This window comes from Aspergillus clavatus, genomic scaffold (genome assembly GCF_000002715.2).
Source record: "Aspergillus clavatus NRRL 1 1099423829803 genomic scaffold, whole genome shotgun sequence".
In the NCBI taxonomy this organism is placed as follows: Eukaryota; Fungi; Ascomycota; class Eurotiomycetes; order Eurotiales; family Aspergillaceae; genus Aspergillus; species Aspergillus clavatus.
In genome coordinates, this window is record NW_001517096.1 from 347,419 (window position 1) to 369,539 (window position 22,121).

Here is a 22,121-nt window from a genome sequence, read left to right on the forward strand (position 1 = left end):
GAGTAGGTGGCTTACCTCGTCATAAGTCAAAGTGATATGAAAGGCGCCATGTCCGTGTTTTCTTTTGTCTCTGTTGTTCTATTTTTTTTTCTTTTTCTCTTGAGTGTTGAAACCTATTCGGATTCCATAGCCTTGACTATAGATGCAAATTATGACTCAAACCCCGCTCACTTACCGCAGATGCAGGCACAATGGTATCATCTCGCTGCATCAGGGCGGGCCCTCCGGGACTGGATGTTCTCATCTCGGCCATTGCTAGCATCGTTGGGTCTTGAGAAGTTGAGATTCACCAGATCACACTGCATGTGAGACCCAGAACGGAAAATGCTGCGCGATAGACGATTCGGCTCAATGTTTGATAGCGTCGTGATGGTCCATGGCATCATGCTGCAGGTCTCAGAGCAGGGCCCTGACAGTCACAAAGTTTTCAGGGCTGGGGCCAAAAGTCATCTTTGGCAGAACTGCACCAATAGTCCAGATTCTACGGATATACAAGTTACTAACTACCCCCTCGGACCCGCCTGCGGAGCCGTTACTTGGGTGTGAATCGTGTACCAGTTCCCCCTCCGTCACCTGCCGTGGAGGTCGCCTACGGCATTATTGTTAAGTGGCTGATTGATCTACAGATACCCCTATTGAAAAGTCCCTCTGGCGTATCATTTGTAATGCGAGTCAAGCCTATCGTCAAATATACCGTCCTACGCAAGATCAGCGCTTGTCCATTCCCTGGTAGTCTCCCTTCTCGCGCCACTCTTGAGTGATTCTCGTCCATTCAATAATCCCTTTGGGGAAATACGCCCAGCGAGCAGGAATTTCCTCCGGCTTCCCCTCCCGGTTGTAGTAGCCGGGTGGACAGGACTGGGCAAACAGCAGTCTCATCTCACTGCCCTCCTCATTCCGTCTTCCCCACTCCTCTTCGGCCTCTTCCGTGGGCTCAAACGCCTGGTATTGCCCGTCGCGCAGAGACTTCGCCACGAATTCGGCAATGTGATCCCCGACTGCATAGGTCGTATGGGTCCAATTGGCTGTCACACCTGTCTGCGCGGGACCTACATACAGCAGATTGGGGAACTCCCGGATGTGTACTCCGAAGAGGGTCGACGGGCCCTTCTCATCCCATTTCTCGTCGAACGTCCTCCCTCGGCTGCCGACCAGCTGAATCCCGGTCCGCCGATAGAAGTTTGCTTCAACGTCAAAGTCGAAGCCGGTCGAGTAGACGAGAAGGTCCACCTCGTATTCCCGCCCATTTGCAACGACTGCCGTCTCGGTGAGGTAGGAGACTCCCTGGCCATCCGTGTCGACCAGTTCCACATTCGGATTGTTGAAAGCAGCCAAGTAGTCATTGTGAAACGTCGGTCTTTTGCACATGAACGAGTACCAGGGCTTGAGTTTTGCCGCTGTTTCCTGATCCTTGACGATCTCATCTACCTGGCCCCGAATCTGCTGCATGAGGCGAAAGTCGGCCAGCTGCATCAACTCGGGAATCTGCTCGGGCTGAACGGTGACGCCGGCATCGCTGGCTTCTTTTAGAATGGCCCTCATCGTTAGCTCCTGTAGCCCCTCCAGTGCGTCGCAGTCCTGATCGACGACTTGGCCCGTGAGGATGTTGGCAAAGTCCGTCATCCGCTGCCTCTGCCAGCCGGGCGGCAGGGACTTCTTCAGGGACGGAGTATCGTAGAGAGAGTTGTCCCGGAATCGAATTGAGGATGGGGTGCGTTGGAAAACGTAAAGTTTCTTCGCATCCCGTGCCAGTTTGGGGACCAGCTGGACGGCGGAAGCTCCCGTCCCAATGATACCGACAGTCTTGTTCGCCAGCTGGCTCATGTTGCCCGTCTCATCACCACCCGTGATCCGGTAGTCCCAACGACCACTGTGGAAGTGATCTCCTTTGAAGTTTTCAATCCCCGGGATGCCCGGCAACTTCGGCTCGTGGAAAGTCCCCGTGGCCATAACCACGAACTGTGTGATAAAATGGTCACCGTGGTTGGTCTTGACATGCCATCGCAGGATCGATTCATCCCATGTCATGGAGGTAATCTCGGTGGATAGATGTGATCTGCGCGCAAGGTCCCATTTGGCCACAACACGGTTGACTTGCTCACGAATCTCAGGGCCATAACAGAAGCGCCTGGACGGGATGTAGCCAGTTTCTTCGAGAAACGGAAGATAAATCAAGGACTCGACATCGCATGCAGCGCCTAGAATCTCGCATGTTAGATTGGGGTTTGCTTTCTTTACGAGCAATATATCATACCAGGATATTGGTTCCAATACCAGGTACCCCCGAATCCAGCCGCCTTATCCACAATCCGAAAGTCCTGGACGCCCTGCTGGTCCAGTTTCACCGCGGCTACCAGGCCAGCGAACCCGGCCCCAACAATAAGCACCTTTGTCTCCGCCTCGATGGGCTCTCGAGATTGAGGACGAGCAACATCCTGCCGAAAACGGTCGTAGGCCCCGCTACGGGCAGATTTGAACTGCGAAACACCGTCTTGACGTAGCCTCTTTGCTCGTTCAGCTTGGTATTTCTCCAGAATCGCTTCCTTGTCGAATTGAAGCGTTTGCAGGGGGTGCACCGGCTTTGGTCCAGAAAGGAGAGAAAGTACACTGGACGGGATTATAGGGCGGATAATCCGCGTCGCTGAGCGTAGAACTATAGACAAGAGTGAGCCCATATTGGCCGTATAGTAAGTATGTCACTTCGCGAGCTAAGCGCTGGCAAATAAGTAGATCCAATTCGGATGTGCTGGTCAAGTGTCTCACAGTAGAACCGGACATAAGGGCATTGTCAATATAGACACAGAGTGCATCGGTAGCAGCCTGCAGAGCCAATTGGAGTCGATACAAACAAACGATCTTGAGCGTTTCTTGCCACAAGCTCCCGGTTGCCTGGGATCTTCACTTTGCACCTCCCCTCTCCGATATCCGATTAAAAATATAATTTTGAATCCACAGACGAGTTTGCATATACGGCGGTCGGAGACACTTCGGATCACCGAATGAATGCTTGTTTCTATTGGTGCGGAGGGTCCGAATTCCCGATATTGGGCTGAAAAGATGAGGAGGAAGTAGCGAATTATTGGATATCCTGTGAAGGATGTACAAAATGGATTCGAGGCACAGTGAAAAAAAGAGGACAAAAGTGCGTCAGTTGATAGGAATCCTTTTGAGGCTTGCAGATATACATCCGCTATACATTGAACGCAAAGAAAGATAAAACAAGGCATAGCTACAATTGACCGAGAACAGCTACGTATACCAAGACGAGGTTTAGACACAGAGGAATTGACAGTTCAACCTGCCTAGACTACGTATTGGTCAATATAATTCCCAATTATGTATGGTGACTCGTAGAAGGTAGACCATGTGCCAACCTGGATCTTCTGAATGACAATGTCGAAGTGCATAGTTGACAATAATATTACATCCTGCTGTGTCCCAATCAGACGTCAATTAGATTCTTATACTGAGTTTAACGGCCAAAGGAAGACACAAGGAGGCTAGAGGAATGTCTTGGAGAAAAGGATATAGGTACAATTTAAGCACCAGAACCTATGTGCTTGTAGCTATGTCTGTGGTCATATGTACACTAGAAAAAGCTCCCTTGCTGCACGAGCCGCGGAAGGACGAGAGGAATGCCAGAGACGCGACGGAGATACTCTCCAAGCAGAGGATGCAGCCCCTGTCCTTCTGCGCGCAACACCCATTCCTCGAGCGGGATGCTCTCGAAAGACTCGCCCGTCTCCCGTTCTAAAACGCCCCTAAGATCCGAAAGAGGGATCTCGCGATCCCCCGCCTCATACAGATACTTGACGGTGCCTGGCCAGGAATAGTCCTCGTAGACCTCATCTGCGATCTGCATGGCCACCCGATCTGCCGATACAAAGTCCAGCCAGCCTGTCCATCCGTCGGTCTGTGGGATAGCCCGCAAGGTTCGAGAATAGCCTAGGAGGCTCGCCATCATGTCGGTGTCAGGGGCACCTTCTCCAACAATGGACGATGGACGATGGATCCAGATAGGGAGACCGCATTGATCGCTGACTTTCTCGAGGTAGCGCTCGCTGGCCCACTTGGATGCGACATAACCATCTTCAGCCGATGGGGGGAACGCACTGACGGAGCTTTGATCAAATGACTCCTGGCCGGCTAGACGGGTGACGCTTGCACTGGAGATGTAATGGAAGGAGAGGCGATGAGGAGCCGACAAGCGAACCAGTTCTTTGGTGGCTTCAAGATTCGCCTGTTTGAGACTCTGGTAAGTTTTCATGAATGACACATCCGCTCCATTGTGGATGACTGCGTCGGCTTCAGCAAAGATCTCGGTGGCAGCTCTGTCGGTGAGTCCAAGTTGCGGCAGGGTCAAATCGCCTCGGTGGAGGACAACTTTCGGTGACTTGAAATCGTCCGGAAGGCTGCTTGGGTCGCGACGGACAGCAACACAGTGGATCTTCTGCACACTGCAATCCTTCAGGAGGCGGTTGACAATTGCACGACCCAGGAAGCCCGTCGCACCCGTCAAGACAACAACCGCCGGATGGGCGAAGAACCGCTTCGTGGCTGGGACCTGCAGTAAGCTGGGGGAAATCGTAGTTTCGGTCTCCCAATCGACTTCCGATCTCTGAGACGTCGACTCCGAGTGGTCAATCAGGGAAACCATACCCGTAAGCGAGCTTGCATCAAAGAGCTGGAAAAGCGAAATGCTGGTGCCAAAGACCTTGTTGATTTCGGTTTGCAGACGCACAAGAAGCATCGAGTCTCCGCCCACCTGGAAGAAATTGGAAGCAGGACCAAGTTCGAAATGAGCTAGGACTTCTTGCGGGATGACAGTCGCCCAAACGTCCCTCATTTTGGCCATGGATGGAGACTCATCGGTGCCTGTGTCTGCAACATGCGACCCGGGTGGAAGAGGTAGTGACTTGAGCGCGAGACGGTCGACCTTATTGGAGGCCGTCATGGGCAGCTGATCGAGCGTGATGATGTTGGCTGGGCGCATATGTTGTGGCAATGGAAGCTCTTGACGTATACGTTCAAGCGACAAATCGCCTGCATCTAGGGTCGTGACGAAAGCCATCAAGTACTCCGAGCCACTGTCTGCGGACTCCCGTACCGTGACAGCAGCGTCGACGATCTTTCCATCCCCACTGCTGAGAATCGCAGATTCGATCTCCTGCAGATCGATTCGGATGCCCCGGAGCTTGACCTGGGTATCACCGGCGATACGTCCGCCCAGAATCAGGTTCCCTTCCTGATCAAGCCGACCAAAGTCTCCCGTGCGATGCAATCTGGTCCATGCGTTCTCAAGAAACATCGTGTTCATGAAATTGTTCCTGGCAAACCCACGGGCATCGAGCTCACTGTGAACGTACCCAGCAACCACCCCGGCGCCACCTATCAGGATCTCTCCAGGGATGCCAATGGGCACAGGCTTCATGTGACTGTCCACAATGTAGACCGAGTAGTTGGGCCAGGTCCGGAACGCCGGGCTCAAGATGTCCCCCTCACCGTCGTACTGGACTTCCCTCCCGTGCGAGCAAAAGGTGATTTCCGTAGGTCCATAGCAGTCAATTAATCTCAAGTCTGATTTCTCCAGCTGTCGAAGAAGACCCGTCAGATTTGTGGTGATCGTCTCCCCCCCGCTAACGGCGATACGCCATTTTGATTTGCGAAGGTCATCCACATCGCCATAGCGAAGCCAGCTTATGTACTCCGATGGGGTAGTTTCTGTAAATGTAATCCCCTCGGCAGTAATCAACGAGGCTATAGCCTTGGGGTCACCTCGAAGCTTCTTCGGCACGATCCGCAATGTACCTCCGTTCGACAGAGTCAGAAACGTCTGAGACAGAGACATGTCAAAACTGTAAGAGCTTTGCTGAAGCGTTGTTTCACGTCCCTCGCGGAAGTCCCACTTTTCCGTTGAGGTTTCGATGTTGTTCCGGAATGTATGGTGCTGCATGACAATTCCTTTGGGCACACCAGTAGAGCCACTGGTGTACATGATCACTGCGGTGGAGCTGGGCTGCGCAGTGTTTGGGACGTGTTGCTGGTCCGAACCGGGGGAAACAACATCGACATTCAGTGTAGGACAAGAAAGCCCTAGCAGGGCAACGTTCGACAAAGTGGTATTATCCACCAGGAGCAAGTCGGGCTTGCAATCTCGCACAATTGTTGACAGGCGATCTAGTCCCATCCGACTGTCCAGAGGGATGTAAATGGCATCCAAGCGAAGAATAGCGAGAAGAGAGCAGATCCAACTGGAGCCTGGCTCCATGAAGACGCCGACCTTGCTACCTTGTCCAATATCCTGCCTCAGAAGGACTACGGCAAGGGTATTCACTCGTCGGGCCATTTCTGTGTACGACATCTTGCGTCCATCCCCGTCAATGAGTGCCACATGAGTAGGGTAGCGCTCCACAATTTCATCAATGCGTTCAGGGATCGTGGCTGGCCACTGATAGTTATATGCGGGACCTGTAGATGGAGACAGATTTTCGGTTAGAAGATGGGACCTGGAAGGGAAGGAATAGAGGGGAACTGACCGTGTCCAAGTTTAATGGCATGCTTCACTTCATCGGTATCATATAGGGGCGGGACATTGAGTCTGAGAGCAGGATTGCGGGAAAATGCAACCAGAAGATTTTGATATACTCCTCTGAGGACAGCGACATGCTCTGCGCCATAAAGGACTGATTGACCAGCCATAATGACATGGCAGTCGCCACCAGGGTTATCAATCACATCCAAACTCAAATCATAGGGCGTCTGGCCTTGTTCAAAGGTAAGGACCTTACTGTCACAGTTGCAGAAAGACCGACGCTCGGAGACCCCTGCTCGATAGTTGACGAGAACCTGGAACAGAGGGCTGTGAGTAGCAGACCGTGCAGCTCCCAGCTCGTTCACGATGACATCAAATGGCACTTTTGAGTGGGCAAAAGCTTGAACGGACTTTTCTCGCACGATATGCAACACGTTGGTGAATGTCTGATCCAACTGAGGCGTGAAGTTCAATGGCAGAAGATTAAGGTACAAGCCGACGCTTTGTAGCGTGTCCTGCTGGGAGCGGTTGGCGGAGCTGATCCCAATGCAAAGATTCTCGACATCGACAAGTCGGATCAGCATAGTGTAAAACACAGCCAGATGGAAATGGAAAGGAGTCACTTTCATCCGTTGACATGTGCTTTGAATGGTGTCCAGAGTTGCAGGATCGATGTGGAATTCCGCACTGTGAGTCTTATAGGCCGTCAACGGGGATCGGGTTGAAGTTCGAGCCATGGAAAGCAAGGGTAAGGGGCCTGGCATCGTCTGGAATTCCTTCTTCCAGAATGCCAGATCTTCAGCCCACTTTCCAGACTGGTAGTCCCGCCGTTGCTGCTCCGAGAAGTCGGCATATTGAAGAATCCGAGGGCTAAGGAATTTCGAATCATAGGCCATCTGTAGGTCCCGAAGGAGCACCTCCAAGCTCACGCCATCCATATTGATATGGTGGTAAGCAATGATGAGCGTAAACGAGCGGTTCGACCTCTTGAGGAGAATGATCCGTATGTTTTCTCCTTTTTCCAAGTCGAATGCATAACCTTTCAACTCTTGGTAGACGCCTTCCGCTTCCTCGTCGGTCGAGATAGTCCGTTCCTCTAGAGTGAGATTGGAAAGGGCCAGGACCTCCTGCTTCGTGGTACCTTGGGCTTCATCCGTGACGAAGCGGGTTCTTAGAGCTTCATGACGCTGTCCGACGACTTGAACAGCACGCGCAAAGTGATCGATCTTCAAAGGACCATCCAGTTGAATCGAAACTGTAATGTTGAAAGACGATGGGTCCTCCAGGTAGTGTCTCAAGAACCAAAACCTCGACTGACCAAACGCCATAGGAACACTCTTCTTGACCTCCACCGGTTTGGTCTTTGTAATGATTTGGCTGGCACTGGTGGATGAGCTTGAGGATGATGTTTCTACCTTTCCTTCGGATTCATCAATCTCGGACCACGAGGATGATGACATGTTTGAAGGGACGGGTTCCTGATCGGTGAGATGCTTCTCCTCTGCGGCCAAATCCTTAGCCACAACAATGTTCCGTGAGGGGTCTTGCAACTTTGATGGAGTCTCAAGTGCTGTTGGATATTGGCTATCCTTTGGTGCAGCCTGTTTCACTTCAGGCCGAGGCTGCTTTGCCTCCGCTTCTTTGGGCGGATTGGTCTTGATCATGTTCTGCACACCGGAGGATACTTGCTGAGACAGGGCTGGTTGAGGAGCCTTCGCTACATTCTGTAACTGAATTGTTTTCTTCGTCTGCTGCTTAGGTTGGACGGTGTTTTTGGGCTTCGACGGCTTTGCCTCCGCGTTGGGATCCAGGTTCGGGGTCAACTCCTTGGGAAGCAGTTCCTGGGCCTGAGTCACCATCTCGCCGACTGTTGCTCCGCTCAAGATCTTGAGGACAGGTATTTCCACCTGTAATTCCTTGATAAACCACGACCGGATATCCACTGCCACCAGCGAGTCAATTCCCAACGTGTCAGCCGTGAGATCAACAATCGGCCGATCGCCCTCAACCTGCAAGCTGGTCTTGAGCTTCGTCACAAAGGCGTCTGTAGTGTCAACGTTAGCTCGTCCTCCATCAAGGAACCGTACGATCGGACGCACCGGAGATGATATCGTAGATGTCTGCAGAACTGGAAGCTTCCGCAAGACGCACTTTGACCGGCGCCGCAGACGTGGACGTCTCCGAAATAAGGTCGACTCTTCCAGATTGCTTGATACAGTGCTGAAACACTGGGTTATTGAACCACGTAATTGACTCTGACTCGTCACTTTCCAGGATCTTCAAGCCAGTGGACAATTCCGGGCTGCGTCCCCGGTGATGTCTCCCGGCATATACGGCTTCTGCGAAGAGTCGTCGGAAGTCGTGCTCGGACAGCCAGAGGTTACCGACCTTCCGTAAGAATTCCTGCTGGACCAGAGTCAGTTCTCGAGTCACATAGCCATTTCCAAAGATGGCACCAATATGCACAGCGGATGCGTTCAGTCCACGTTGACGACGTTGGTTGGCCAGGCTTGCCATGAACATGTTTGCTGCGGCGTACGCTGATTGACCGGGATTGCCAGTCACTGCGGCCATCGAGGAGAAGAAAACAAAGAATTCCAGTTCAGTGTCATGGAATATTTCTTCCAAGTAGGTGCTTCCATCGACCTTGGGCCGAAGAACCTTGTTCATCCGCTCCATATCCAAATCCAGGAACATGGTGTCGTGGAGGACCATTGCTCCTTGGGCCACACCCGATATGGGGGGTAGTTCCGTGCGGATCTTGTTGTATACACGCTGAACGGAGTCACGATTGGAGATGTCACTATTTACACGATGATTAGTAGGCACTGAGATTCCATCGATGAGAGTAAAGACTTACTTAGCCACAACTTCGACGGTGACACCCATCCTGTTCATCTTTGCCAGCCATCGCCCATCAACTTTAGGGCTACGACTGGAGAGGACAATATATCGCGCCCCCTGCTGTGCCATCCACTCGCACAAGGAGAGGCCAAGTCCTCCTGTGAGCCCGACCAGCCAATACGTTCTGTCACTCCGGAATTGCACCCTGGCCTCAATGGGCTCCACGGCCACTGGAACACGCGAAGAGCTCTCGAGCCAGTTGATGATAGATGTTTCTGAGTCTGCTTGTCCTTTGACAATGTCGGTTAGATCGACAATCCTCAAATCCGGCGAGCTCGACTTTCCCCGAGTTCTCATCGCTCGGCCAATATCCATGAGGAGTGAACGGATATCAGGCAGTACGGTTGGTATTAGGTGAGCTTCATGGGCCGTGATACTGGCTTCTTTCTTTGCCTGCGTGTGGTCTGGAAGGCAGGCCAGGATCTTGGTAGCAATGGACTCATCGCCACCCATGTCAAAGAAGCAGGTAACGTTCCGGGGTATGGCATTCTGGACCTCCGTCTTTGATGCCTTTCGGTGAATATATGTCCATTCCGATTCAAGATCACTGGCCTGTGTCGACCACAGGTGGAGGGTGACACCTTTGTCCTGAGCAGCTTCCCGAAGAGCATCAGCAAGGAGAGAATTTGGCTGTAGCGCAATGGCAGCACTCCCATATGGCACATCTCGTAGTATGGACCGGGCAACGATCTCATGGAAGAATGCATCTAAGGAGTTCTCATTGATGGTTCCATGACTCGTATGTTGAGGCAATACAAGTGCTCTCGGGATTCGCACACGAGAACTCTGTTTGGGGGATAGGGCGATGAAACGATCTCCGGTATCTGTATCCCTACCAAGGATCAAGAACAGGTAGCATCCCGGAACAACTTCAACTGCCTTGCTGACGGAATAGTTGACATCCAGTTCCAGATACTTCGTGGAAGGCTCCGCTAAAGGTTCGGATGACGAATGGGTAACCTCTAGGAGAGACAAGCTGTTGTCACGATAGACTAGCTCAACACAGGTATCCGAGAAACTCTGTTCAGTTTCGATGCTCCGTCTCACAGAGTTGTACCGCTCATTTTGCTCCTTGTTCGGCTTGAATCGGGGTACCCAGCACCTTCCATCAGATATAGAAAGCTCCGGCTCGACAGAATGTAGGACGGCGCCATCCTCTGCTCCTTCATCTTCCCAGCTCCCACTTACTTCCAAGCGGAGCATCGCCTCAGCAATGGCAGATGCGTCTGGGCTGGAAGAAGGCGAAACGTCAAGGAACTGCAGGCGGAGATGCAGCATCTCCAGCACAATGGTTCGACCGAAGCCAACAACCATTCGAGCATACGGATCGCCCGACCGGGATCCCTGAGTAACCCACAGGACATTCTTTGATTGTTTAAAGATCTCTTGGAACCCGCGCAGTTTGTCCGCGTCCATAGACTTGAAAACGGGCTCGTCGAAATCGGTCAAAGAGAGTACGCTGCCGCCTACCGGAAGGACCTCCGAGCAGATCTTCTGCAACGAGTCAACCACCCTGAGCTGTCCACACTGTGGCTGAACCAGACTAGAAACCGCGTCGATGAGTTGGGCGCTTCTTCGGCCACCCCCACCAATGATCGTGAGTCGGGGAATGACTGTTGACCCGCGAATCGAGTCGAGGGGATTGTGGAGGAATTGAACTTTCTCGTTCACTGCCTGGGAGACAATAACCGACAGAGGCGCTGGCAGGGTATCATGATGCGGGATCGCAGTTTCTATACCCGAAAAACCATTTTGTTCAAGTACTCTGGACCACTCTTCGATATCGACGCATGGAGAAAAGGGGCGACCATCTTCATACCCCAGCCACCAGCCTGGAAGACCCCCGAAGATGAGTCCAAATCTCATCTGTTCGTTCTCGGTGATTTCGAGAAGCAATAGATAGCCACCGGGTTTGAGTAGCCGGCGGACATTTCGCACGGTTTGCGCAAGATCCCTAGTTGCATGCAGCACAAGAGACGCAATAATCAGATCGAAGGACTCAGGTGCGAAGCCTTGAGACTCAATGTCTTTCTCAATGTCGAGTACCTTGAAGTTCATCTTGGCGCTGTAGGAAGCGAACACCTGCGATGCCTTCTCGAAGAAGCCGCTGGAGATATCAGTGAAGGTGTAAGTAGAAAATCCTTCTCCTAGCTCCTTGAGGAAGGACTTGGTGGCGCCGCCTGTACCTGCACCAATCTCAAGAACGTTCATATGCGGATAACGATGGCTGATCTGGCTCGCCATCGCCGCCAAGTACTTGGTGTAGCGAGGCATCCCGTGGGCAATCACATAGAAGTCGTTCAACATGTTATCCTGTATCATCGGCTCCAACATTGTCAGTTGGCCTCGGACGACAGCTGGAAGGTTTTCGCCCACGGCTCTCATGAGTCGCAGGTCAATGTTGTCGGGGTACCTGTAGATTGCGCATGATTAGCCCGATCAGTACCACTAACTAGGGAAGAAAACACAACTCACTTCTGAAGGATCTTTAAAATGTCGTTCTTCGAGTCCGCTGCCCACTCGGGTCGCGCAAATCGGTTCACCCCTCTTGCCACCCGCGAGAGGACATGGTCGACGTACGCGAATAGTCGTTTGTGATGCCATTCCAGTCCATTCCTCTCTCTCTCGGGAACCGCTTCACCGAGTGACCTGAGGTAAAAGTAGGCTACACGTTCGAGCGAGAAAAGTAGTTCGGCGTCAAAGTCCTCGACGACTGTCGTGCGAAGGATCTCCTCGCAGTCGGGTCTGTCAACACCCCAGACCAATTCGGTGAAAATGTTCAAATCGCTGGCCTCCGTTGGAGATGACAGGGGCTGTGTCTGAAGCCCCTCCAACTGTACAGCCCGAGAGCCGTCGAGGCTATAAATGCTGACATCGCCTTGCAGACTACGGCCGCTGCCAGTCGACGCGCTTGAGTCGAAAGGAACCTGAACGGATTGACCAGCAAACTTCAAGCAGTTGACAGGATTCAGAGTCAATTTCTCAATGCCCGTTGGGAGGTGAATGGCACGCAGCATGCTGTCCCCGGGATAGCAATATGCCAACATGATGGATTGGATGGCTGCATCCAGAGTGGCTGGATGTATGAGGAGAGGCTGTGAATGATTGAAAGAGGGGGGTGCATTCTCAATCAAGCCGCGGGCTATGCCAAGCTTACGCTTCAAGGCCGTCAAGGAGCGGAACGGGCCAGTGTATCCAAAGCCTAACTGCCCCAGTGCATTGTAAAACCGATCTGATTCGACCTCTAACAGCGCAAAGTCGGCTTCTGCCTGCGGCTGCAGTAGGTCTACCGCGCTGTCGCCGACGGTGATACGCAATCGGCAGCTTGCATTGCGTACCAGTTCAAGGCTCTCACCACCTGTCGGGCATGAGTAGAATGCAAAGTTCGCGGAAATCGTCTGTTGACGATGCACAACTTCAGTCAGAGTGGCCAGAGTTTCGACCTCGGAGTTGCTATCATTGAAGACAATGGCCTGGCCGACGACGAACTCCTCCAGCTCAATGGACTCAACATTCTGTCCTACAGCTAGTCGCATGCTGGCTTCAGCACACGCCGAAACATACCCAGCACAAGGGAATACCATTTGACCTTGCACCTGGTGGCCCTCCAACCATGCAATTTCTCTTGGTCGCAAGATGTTCCGCCAGCGTAGCTGGTTTGGGGCACCATCGAGAACCTGCCGGCCAAGGAGCTCATTTGGGACGTCTTTACGGGTCCGAAAAGCCTTTGATACACGTGATTCATGCCAGAACACGCGATTATGATCCCATTGATAAGTGGGAAGCCCTTTGAGAAGCTGCGGCTGCGCAGCCGATCCAGAAGTGAATTTTTGCAATCGGGAGAAATCCACTGCCCCGTCTCCAAAAGCGGTCCAGATGGAGCCGAGAGCGGCCGCGAACGCCTCAACGTCGCTGTTTCCTCTGGATAGGACTCCGGTGTACGGGATGGAGTAACCAAGGGCATCTTGGATCGTTTGACTCGCAGGCCCTTTGAGGGCGGGATGCGGCCCAACTTCGACAGCAAGGTCGAAGGATCCTTCGAGGGAGAGCAGAAGCTGCAAAGCCTCGGCAAACATGACCGGCCTTGCCAGGTTACTACCCCAGTAGCGATCACTACCATCTTCCGAGAGTTGGTGAATATCCTGGACGAAGACACTCGAGATCCAGACACATTGATTGCGGTTCGGGGGCCGGAAGGTGACGGAGCATTGCCGCAGAGATCGGACATATGGCTCCACGCAGTCCTGCATGTGATGCGAGTGGTATGCTCGATCAACCTTCAGCAGCCGTGTGAACTTCTTTTCTTCATCAAAAACGACCTTGATCTCCTCGATCGCGTCGGAGTCTCCAGAGATTGTCACACTGGAGGGTGAGTTGCTAGCCGCCACACACAACCGGTCTTCAAATGTAGGCAGATTGCAGAGGTCCTGTGCATCTTCGAAAGTCGTTCCTACCGCGAGCATAGACCCTTTCTGGAGCGCGGACTTCAGATGTACACCGCGATAATATGCCACCCGGATGGCGTCTTTTGCTGATAGGCAACCGGCAGCATATGCAGCACCAATCTCTCCTGAGGAATGTCCAACAACAGCGGAAAATTGAATACCGGCCTCACGTAACATATCCACCAACATTATCTGTATGGCAGTGCAAAGCGGTTGTGATATTGACGCCGTGCTGACCATTGAGGAGGATGGCGGAGCGAGGAGCTGCTCACGTAGGGACCAAGTCGGTCGATCCTGCGGTGGAAGGCTCCTCAGGCTTTGCTCCAATGCGTCAACAACTTTGCTCGCTCCGGGGCATTGTTCAATGAGCTCCGCACCCATGCGAGCCCATTGAGCACCTTGACCGGTGAACACTCCAAGGATCCGCAATTCATTGGCGTTGGGCTTCCGGTGACCCGCGTCCATGAAAGTGTCGGAGCCGTCATAGTTCTCAGCGCGATCATCAAGTTTGAGGACCAAATCGTCTTTATCTGAGGCCGCAATTGCTACCCGAGAAGCAAGAGTCGAGCGTCGACTATTTAAAGTCCAAGCAAGATCAGTCAGGCGGACATCGCTTCGGGTCGATAGGAGGTCACGGTATGCACGCAAGCTGGCCACCAAGGCAGTTTCGGACGCGGCCGAGAAGGTAAAGGGACTAAAACTAATGTCGCGGGTACCTTTGTGGGAGTGGAGAGATGGCTCGTAGCTCTCAAGGATAGCGTGGGAGTTTGCACCACCAAAGCCGAAGCTATTGACACTGACCCTCCGCACGCCCCCACGGCTCAGCTGCGGCCAATCCTCGGCGGCCGCAAGGATTTTGAGGCTGTTGTAGAAGGGCTTGATTGCGGGATTCAACTGCTCGAGTAGTCGATTTGGGGGAATGGTGCCGGATTGGAGTGCCAGAGAGGCCTTGATGACGGCGGCCAAGCCAGCTGTTCCCTCTGTGTGGCCGACAACGGTCTTGATTGACCCAACAAACAATGTGTCCTTCCTTGAATCAGCAGTAAAGTTCAGGTCCGGGCCAAAAAAGGCAGTTTGGATGGCTCTCGCTTCAATCGGATCTCCTGCCGGGGTTCCCGTTCCATGTGCTTCAAAGTATTGTGGCCTGTCCGAACGATTACTGAGATCCAGCCCTGCCTTGGCGTACGTGGATCGTATCAGGGCTGCCTGGGCCGTGGCGCTCGGCATAGTGATTCCAGGGGTTTTCCCATCTTGGTTAACACCTGTCTCCCGGATCACACATTCGATGTGGTCTCCGTCTGCAATAGCCTGACTCAATCGCTTTAGCACGATTGCGGCCACACCTTCACCACGCGCATATCCATCGGCTGCGGCATCCCACATGCGGGAGCGACCAGTTGGCGACAGCATCTGTAGCTTGCTCTCGGCAATGTACTGCTCGGGGCCAAGAATCAGGTTGGATCCAGCGACGATGGCCAGTGAGGAGTCTCCACTGCGAAGAGTTTGCACCGCGTGGTGCATGGCAATCAAACTCGACGAACAGGCAGTATCGATTGTAAGCGACGGGCCATGCCAGTCGAAAAAGTACGACAGCCGATTGCTCAGAATACTGCGCGCTGTCCCAGTGGCAAAGTAGGTGGGAAAGGTCTCTGTATCCCGACCAACCAAGTCCGTAAAGTCTGCACTCATCACCCCGACATACACGGCCGTATCCGAACCTTGTAGACGTTGAATGGAGAGACCGGCAGACTCTAAGCCCTCATAGACCGTCTCAAGCAGCAGCCGTTGCTGAGGATCCACCGCATTTGCCTCGATCGGCTTTATCCCAAAGAACTGTACATCGAACTGGCGTAAATCCTCCTCCAGAAAATAGGAATGCCGCACATTGCTGGTGCCATGGTGGGCATTGTCGGGGTGATAGAAAGAATCGACACTGAACCGGCTTTCAGGAATCTCTTTGAGCAAGTCCCGGGGGGCTCGCAAGAGCTCCCAGAGTTTCGACGGGCTGTCGCAGCCTCCAGGAAAACGGCATCCGGTGCCAATGATGGCAATTGGTTCTGAGGAGTTCTGAAATGACCCCATAGCTGCAAACAAACAAGCTAGAGATCAACAAGAAATATGGTTGTGTGAAGCGTAATACTCAACTGTAGAAGTGCTATGACACTATACCCCATGGTATAATTAGTGTTTAGCTTTTTATTGTATAGCACATCTAACCACCGCAACCCTGCCATCCACTTACCTTCTTCGGGGTACAACGGACCACCCTGTCCGATGTGAATCGGGGACGATCATTGGTCTCGGAGTGCCGAACATCGCTATCCGACCTCCATCGGGAAAGCCAGCATTCGGGTTTGATCGTCAACGAATGCCTTGTGAGCGAATGTTGGTGGATTGTCGCAACAACCTGTACATAACAAGAAACCCGTGCCTTGCGTCTACCACAGGCGCAATGAGTGTGTCCGGACTGAATCGGCGTGCATGGACCCCGGAGAAGAGCCGTCCTCCAAACGGCCAATATACATACATCTTTTGTCTTAAGAGCTTAGTTTCCGCTCCGAGGTGCTTGAAGTATTCCTCCATTCGATTGCTACTGTTGGTTCGCTGGAGGGTTGTAATGAGTCAATCTGGCATTGAGCACTCATCTTTCCCGCCTCGCAGTGAGCATGCAGATATTTGCGTTAGTTGAAATACATGACTATCTTCGAAAAGAATTTTCACCGCAGAGATATCGTCAATGAAAGCAAGTCGTGGAGAAGAAAAGCAGTGGTCCTGAGCCTGGACTAACGTCGCTGTTGACCATTTCGATGTTCAAGTAGATGAACATGGAGTTCTAAAGCCTATCCTCTTGTGATTCAGTCAGTATCAAGTTAATAGGCACACTTGGTAATCAGCAGGCCGAAGGTAGTATAGTCGTCAAGTTAAAAGCCAGAAATACTTTCTGTGGTTGGTGTAGATATCTTCTGGCTCAGCTTTGTTGAGATTTCAACACCACGCCGTAGACATCCAGAAATAAGGATTTTTCAATGTACTGAGTGTACTGAGTGGATTTCTATAGGGCTTTGTTGGCAGCATTTTCTTCTTAGAAATCTCATGCACTAAAGGATTAAGTTAAGGTAAAGCCTGAGTGAGTCTGAAATTAGTATGAGACTCTATGGACAAGAATAAGAACAAGGCCAATAGTATGAAAATCTCCAAGAGAGAGAGGTCTTAAGGGGCGGCGGACAGGCTTATAATGCAGCGCACGGGCCATTCATAAGTGTAATGTCTACTAACATAGTATGTACTCTGCTCTTATGTGCTTCATTATGTCTCCCTGTCGAGTGGTCTGAAGGCCTTAAAGGAGGCATAAATATGATCCTCCACAGTATAAGTCTCTGTCAGTCTGCCTATGCAAAATGAATACCTACTACGAAGTAGCATTTTTATCTGGCCAAGTTATGGAAGGTAATATATATATATTTCACCTCTGACAGCAAACATATATTGATGTTCTGCAACATATGCCGAATATCCTCAGATTTGTAGTATTTCAGTTGATACGGCGTACTGAGGAAATCATCACTCTTATGAACAACGAACTCGTCATATAAAGTTCCATCTAAAGTCCACAATGTTCGTATCGCAACATCAAGACCTAAACTCCCACTCTCGTGCCCGCTGCTGCTCGAGTGACTGGATTGACGACAATCTCGTTTCGCATTTCCTGCCTCTGATGAGATAGTTGTAACCCCCTCTCAAGTCTGTTAGAACACAGTCAACCCGGTATCAATATCCTCGACTTAGTTTCGAGACTTGAACAGAGCCGCTGCTTTATCGTCCGGTGCCCATGTCCCATTAGCCAACGGAGTCATCTTGGGTGGAGAAGATCCCTCCTTCCTCTTAACATCATAGTTTTGAAGAATATATGCGAATGCAATCTTCAGAGTGCTATTTGCGAAAAAGCGGCCAGGGCAGGCTTGCGTGCCATCCCCCCATCCTGGAGAATCCGAGCCAGTGTTCAGCAGGTGGAACTTGTTCTCATTTCCCGGTACCTGGCGCAAGTCATGGAATCGATTCATATCGAATTCGTCCGGGTCCTTCCAGAGACTGGGAGAGCGATTGATGGCCGCTGCATCCACGGCGATGATGGCTCCGGCAGGAATCGTGGGGCCGACACTCAGCTTCACGGGCTTAGCCAGGACACGCTGAAGACTGACTATTTCAGAGATTAGCGTGAGATCTCAATACCAACATTGCGTGCAGGTGCAGATACTCACACAAGCTGACGGGGTGTAAACGAAAGGACTCGCGCAGAAAGCTGTCCATTCTCTTGAGCTCCTGCAAATGCGTCTGAGGAAGCTTTCCATCTACCATAACTTCATCGAGCTCCTGGCGCAAGACATCTGCCGCCTCCGGGTGTGCCGCGAGCTCGCAAATGACATGATAGAGCGCCGACGCGGTCGATGGCGTCGAGTCGAAGCTGATGAGGATATAGTCCACGATCAGCTGCCTAATAGTGGCCTCGCCTTGCTTGTACCGCGATAGCAACATCGCTGTCAAAGGGATCTTTCCATTCTGCTTTGGACGCAACAATTCAGATCGATCCTTGGTCTCTTTGAATATCGCCATATCCTCCTGCAACATGGGAGTCAGCAGCCGGCGCATATCCCATTGGTTCATTTTCGTGGGCAGGAAGGCCAGGGGCGCCAGGAGTGGCCGGAGCAGAGCAGGACACGCGTTCATGATCAGCACTGCAACATGAATGACCAGAGGCGACTGCATCACCGCTTTTACCCATTTGTTGTTCGTCCCAAGCTCTCTCCCAACAAAAGCACAGGCGTTGATCTTGGCGACAATTTCGAACGTGGTCATCAGCAACCCAATTTCTTTCCACTCTGGAGCGTATCCCACAATCGATTCAAACGCCATGCGGGTGTCCTGTTGCCGCTTGTTCACACGCGCAGGGATGACACGGGTGAGGTCTGCGATGATTGTCTTCAGAAGGGGCGTGGTCTCGTGGCCAACGTATGTCCAATCTCCTGCATTCATCGTGTGGAAGAAATCTTTCGCTGATGCGCTGTGCTCTGGAAGGCGTTTAATCTCGTCAAAGCAGCTTGGCGGATAGACAACGAAGCTGTGTCGATTGTTCACGGCGAGATAAGGTCTGTCCGGATACTGCCGTTGGTCAGCCACAGATTTGTCGCAAGCGATTGTAGATAAAAGGAACCTTTTTTCTGCCTTCGACGATTATATCTTCAAAGTGATAACTCTTTGCTTTGACTACCGGGAGCTCTCGCGGCATGACCGGTTGCCTCTCTCGCGTTGAGAAGTAGAGCACCAGCAGCGAACAGGTTACCGCCAACAGCACGAGGGTTCTTGGGCTTATCTCGTTCACCATGCTCCTCGCTATCAATTTCGTCATTTGCCATCTTGAGAGTTTCAACGGCTCAAGCGACTGCCGTAGCACTTGGTATGGCTCGATGATGTTGGACTGTAGGCTCCACATGTTGTAGTAGACTAGATAGATGGCGTTGACTCAATGCTAGCCGTCTTTGTTAAACTCCTTATTTGTACCTGCCTTCACCCTATCATTCAGTGTTTCCAAGCTCAGAATCCTGTTGACATTGTAGTGGTGATACTATAGGCATACCTATTCCTATCCAGCGTTCGGAACCTCCGATCCAATCGGAGTCCATTTTTATCCCATTCTGTCTTCGGGATCAATGATTAGTACCGTAGTATTAGGTGTGCACAATTACAAGAGACACTTGTCACTGTTTGTGATTCTTTTTTGTTTCCCTTCCTGCAGTAAACTCTCATGAATCGAGATGCAGCATGGTGCTGTCGTAGAATTCGCTAATTCACATATATTTTTTGCTATTGTAGCCACACAAAGTATTGACATTCAACAAGACTCGCGCGTATAAAAGGAACTTCTGAACGCATAGGAGTTATGGCCTTTCTTGCCTTTGAACAGTACTCATCCATCTGGAACTGACCAAATTGATCGTCCGACTGGTCGTTTGTTAAGCCAAATTGAGACTCATGCTCAGTCCTCAAGCGTAGATCCTTCCTTGTCCACCAGAGTCACCAACAGCCCCAGTCCCGCAAAGACGGTGCCAATCTGCCGAACGCGCTTTAGGCTATGCTCATAGAGGGTAATCATATCGCTGCGGATGGGCTCCGAAAAGGAGTCAATCAGATCTCGAGATGCTTGCTCAATCATGCGGAATATACAGAATAGCCGCTTCTAGACTTGTCAAACCTGAGAGGACTTGTTGATTGAATAAGACTTTTGAGCCAGGGGTGCTAGTGATGTACCTGCTGTTGTCAGAAAACAGACAACATAACAAGAAGGACGGGGGCTCATGATACACTTATATCCTCAAAATGGACTGTGAGGGTGAGTGCTCCAAGGACAATGCATGCTAATACTGCCCTCTAGTTAAAAACACCCGGTTTCCAGGGAGGAAAGAGAACAAAAAGCAAACAGCAGTGTCCGAGAGTCAAGGATTAGATCATCTCGATTGAGCGATATTATTGACAACACTTGTAACTCCTAGCCTTCAATAGACATATTTCGCTAAATGAGATTATTGAATGTTGCTCGGCCTTTGGTGACCTTCTTTGGACAATGTTCATCTACAGGCTCTTCCTCATAATGCCAAAACACTCATCCAAAAATCGGTATGTACGCTGATTACACAGTCGAAACGCTCCCATTTTCGCTTGCAGACTCCCCTGACCCTCACTTTCGGGAATCCAAAGCTGCTTGTTGCGTTCGGCCACGTTGACTAGCCCATCGTAGCACTGGCGAGTATGGTTGTCGACATCCAGATAAAGCGACTTGCCTGCTCCGGACAACAACACGGGGCATATCACGCGGGAAAGGAAGCCTTCCGGCTCCTCTTCTGTACTACGCAATGTGTACTTTTTCATGTGGAGCAGAATCTGCGAGGGTGAAGAGAGGCCAAAAAATGTGCCAGTGACCGAGATCTCCCAGCGAAGCTGAAAGGAAAGCCGAGACAGAAGGGCCATCAAATTGTCAACGAAGCCGCCGCTAATCCATCCCGATGTCCAGGCATGGATAAAGATTGGTGACACGTGCGCCGTGCCAAAATCCCACATATCGTAGAAGGGATCCTGTTCAGGAATCATGGATTAGCGATCTTGGAATACCGGTGCACCCAATGCATGGGGATGAGGAACTGACAATAGAGACACATGCTTTCACACGCTGATCAGCCGCTGCGCGAAGGGCGTAGTATCCCCCCATCGACGCTCCCGACACTGCGATGCAGTTCAAGTCCAGCTCCAAATGGGGGTTTTCGGCTGCATACTCCTCTAAAAAGTCGATTACTCGTCCTGTGACAGCCTCCCAGTCTGGCCTCATCTCCAGTCCGTATTTTCGCAACATGATACCCTGACCTGGACCATCGAACGTTACAACAGCGTACCCCTGCCCAGGGCCTGCTGCCGGGTTCAAGTAGAATAGTTCCTCCTGACATGAATCGGCACCGCCGCTATTCACAAGAATGGGAATTTTCCGACCGGGAATGCGTCTCCACGGTGGTGGCAGATACAAGTACCCTGGTAACGCATATTCCTCGTAGGGGATGCCGAGTGTATGTACAGATCCTTTCATCAGGGGAATCGCTTTTCGGAACAGTTCCCCTACCTTTTCAGCAATAGGAAGAGCTCGCGCATCCTGCACGAGAGCTTCCCCGCTTGACTCTGCCCGAGAAACATACATGTATCCGCTGGCGCGGGTGTAGTTTGAGGCACGTAGGTATCCGGCTAGGGCAGCATCGCGATCGCCATGCTCAAGGGCTTCAGCGGCAAGCTTTTCCGCTCGTTCGGCCTGGATGCGCCAGGCGGTTTCCCAGGTCTCTGGGTCGTTATTCTTGATCTGGTCGACCGCTTCGAAGACCTCGGCGACATCTGCGCCGCCGTAGCAGGTTGTACCTAGAATGCGTATGGCCTCAAAATCGAAGAAGGGGGCATTCTTGAAAAGTTTGTGCATGACGACGACGTTGATAATGATGATGAGAGTGCGACCGCAGTAAGAGACGAATGATCCACAGAAGAATAGAATGAGAGATACGTCCAAGCATTCCCTTGTGGGCTGTTATGCCAATGATCATCCCAAAGTTTTGGATGTGGTGTTGATTGGCCCGGAGGCCCCGAACATAAGGTACTTTCTGTATGGACTTCCATCGTTCGGATATCCGAAGAACCGAAGTGAAGATAGGCGAGCG

General features: G+C 51.7%; 4 protein-coding genes across 4 annotated transcripts; all 4 read right to left on the reverse strand.

The window, feature by feature from the left end:
• Nucleotides 1–708: 708 nt before the first annotated feature.
• Nucleotides 709–2,675, reverse strand: ACLA_078650 (putative cyclohexanone monooxygenase; the record flags this gene model as incomplete). Its single annotated transcript, XM_001270541.1, has 2 exons — nucleotides 709–2,198; nucleotides 2,255–2,675. The coding sequence occupies 2 exons, from the start codon at nucleotides 2,673–2,675 to the stop codon at nucleotides 709–711; spliced, it is 1,911 nt and encodes a 636-aa protein (XP_001270542.1).
• A 914-nt stretch (nucleotides 2,676–3,589) lies between these two features.
• On the reverse strand, nucleotides 3,590–15,963 carry ACLA_078660 (putative hybrid NRPS/PKS enzyme; the record flags this gene model as incomplete). The annotated part of the gene is made up of 5 exons (XM_001270542.1): nucleotides 3,590–6,468; nucleotides 6,537–8,576; nucleotides 8,632–9,335; nucleotides 9,393–11,849; nucleotides 11,912–15,963. The coding sequence occupies 5 exons, from the start codon at nucleotides 15,961–15,963 to the stop codon at nucleotides 3,590–3,592; spliced, it is 12,132 nt and encodes a 4,043-aa protein (XP_001270543.1).
• A 1,700-nt stretch (nucleotides 15,964–17,663) lies between these two features.
• Nucleotides 17,664–19,261, reverse strand: ACLA_078670 (cytochrome P450; the record flags this gene model as incomplete). The annotated part of the gene is made up of 3 exons (XM_001270543.1): nucleotides 17,664–18,079; nucleotides 18,141–19,038; nucleotides 19,091–19,261. 3 exons carry the CDS (start codon nucleotides 19,259–19,261, stop codon nucleotides 17,664–17,666), a joined length of 1,485 nt encoding a protein of 494 aa, XP_001270544.1.
• A 1,244-nt stretch (nucleotides 19,262–20,505) lies between these two features.
• Nucleotides 20,506–21,886, reverse strand: ACLA_078680 (alpha/beta hydrolase family protein; the record flags this gene model as incomplete). The annotated part of the gene is made up of 2 exons (XM_001270544.1): nucleotides 20,506–21,006; nucleotides 21,077–21,886. The coding sequence occupies 2 exons, from the start codon at nucleotides 21,884–21,886 to the stop codon at nucleotides 20,506–20,508; spliced, it is 1,311 nt and encodes a 436-aa protein (XP_001270545.1).
• Between the last annotated feature and the right edge of the window lie 235 nt (nucleotides 21,887–22,121).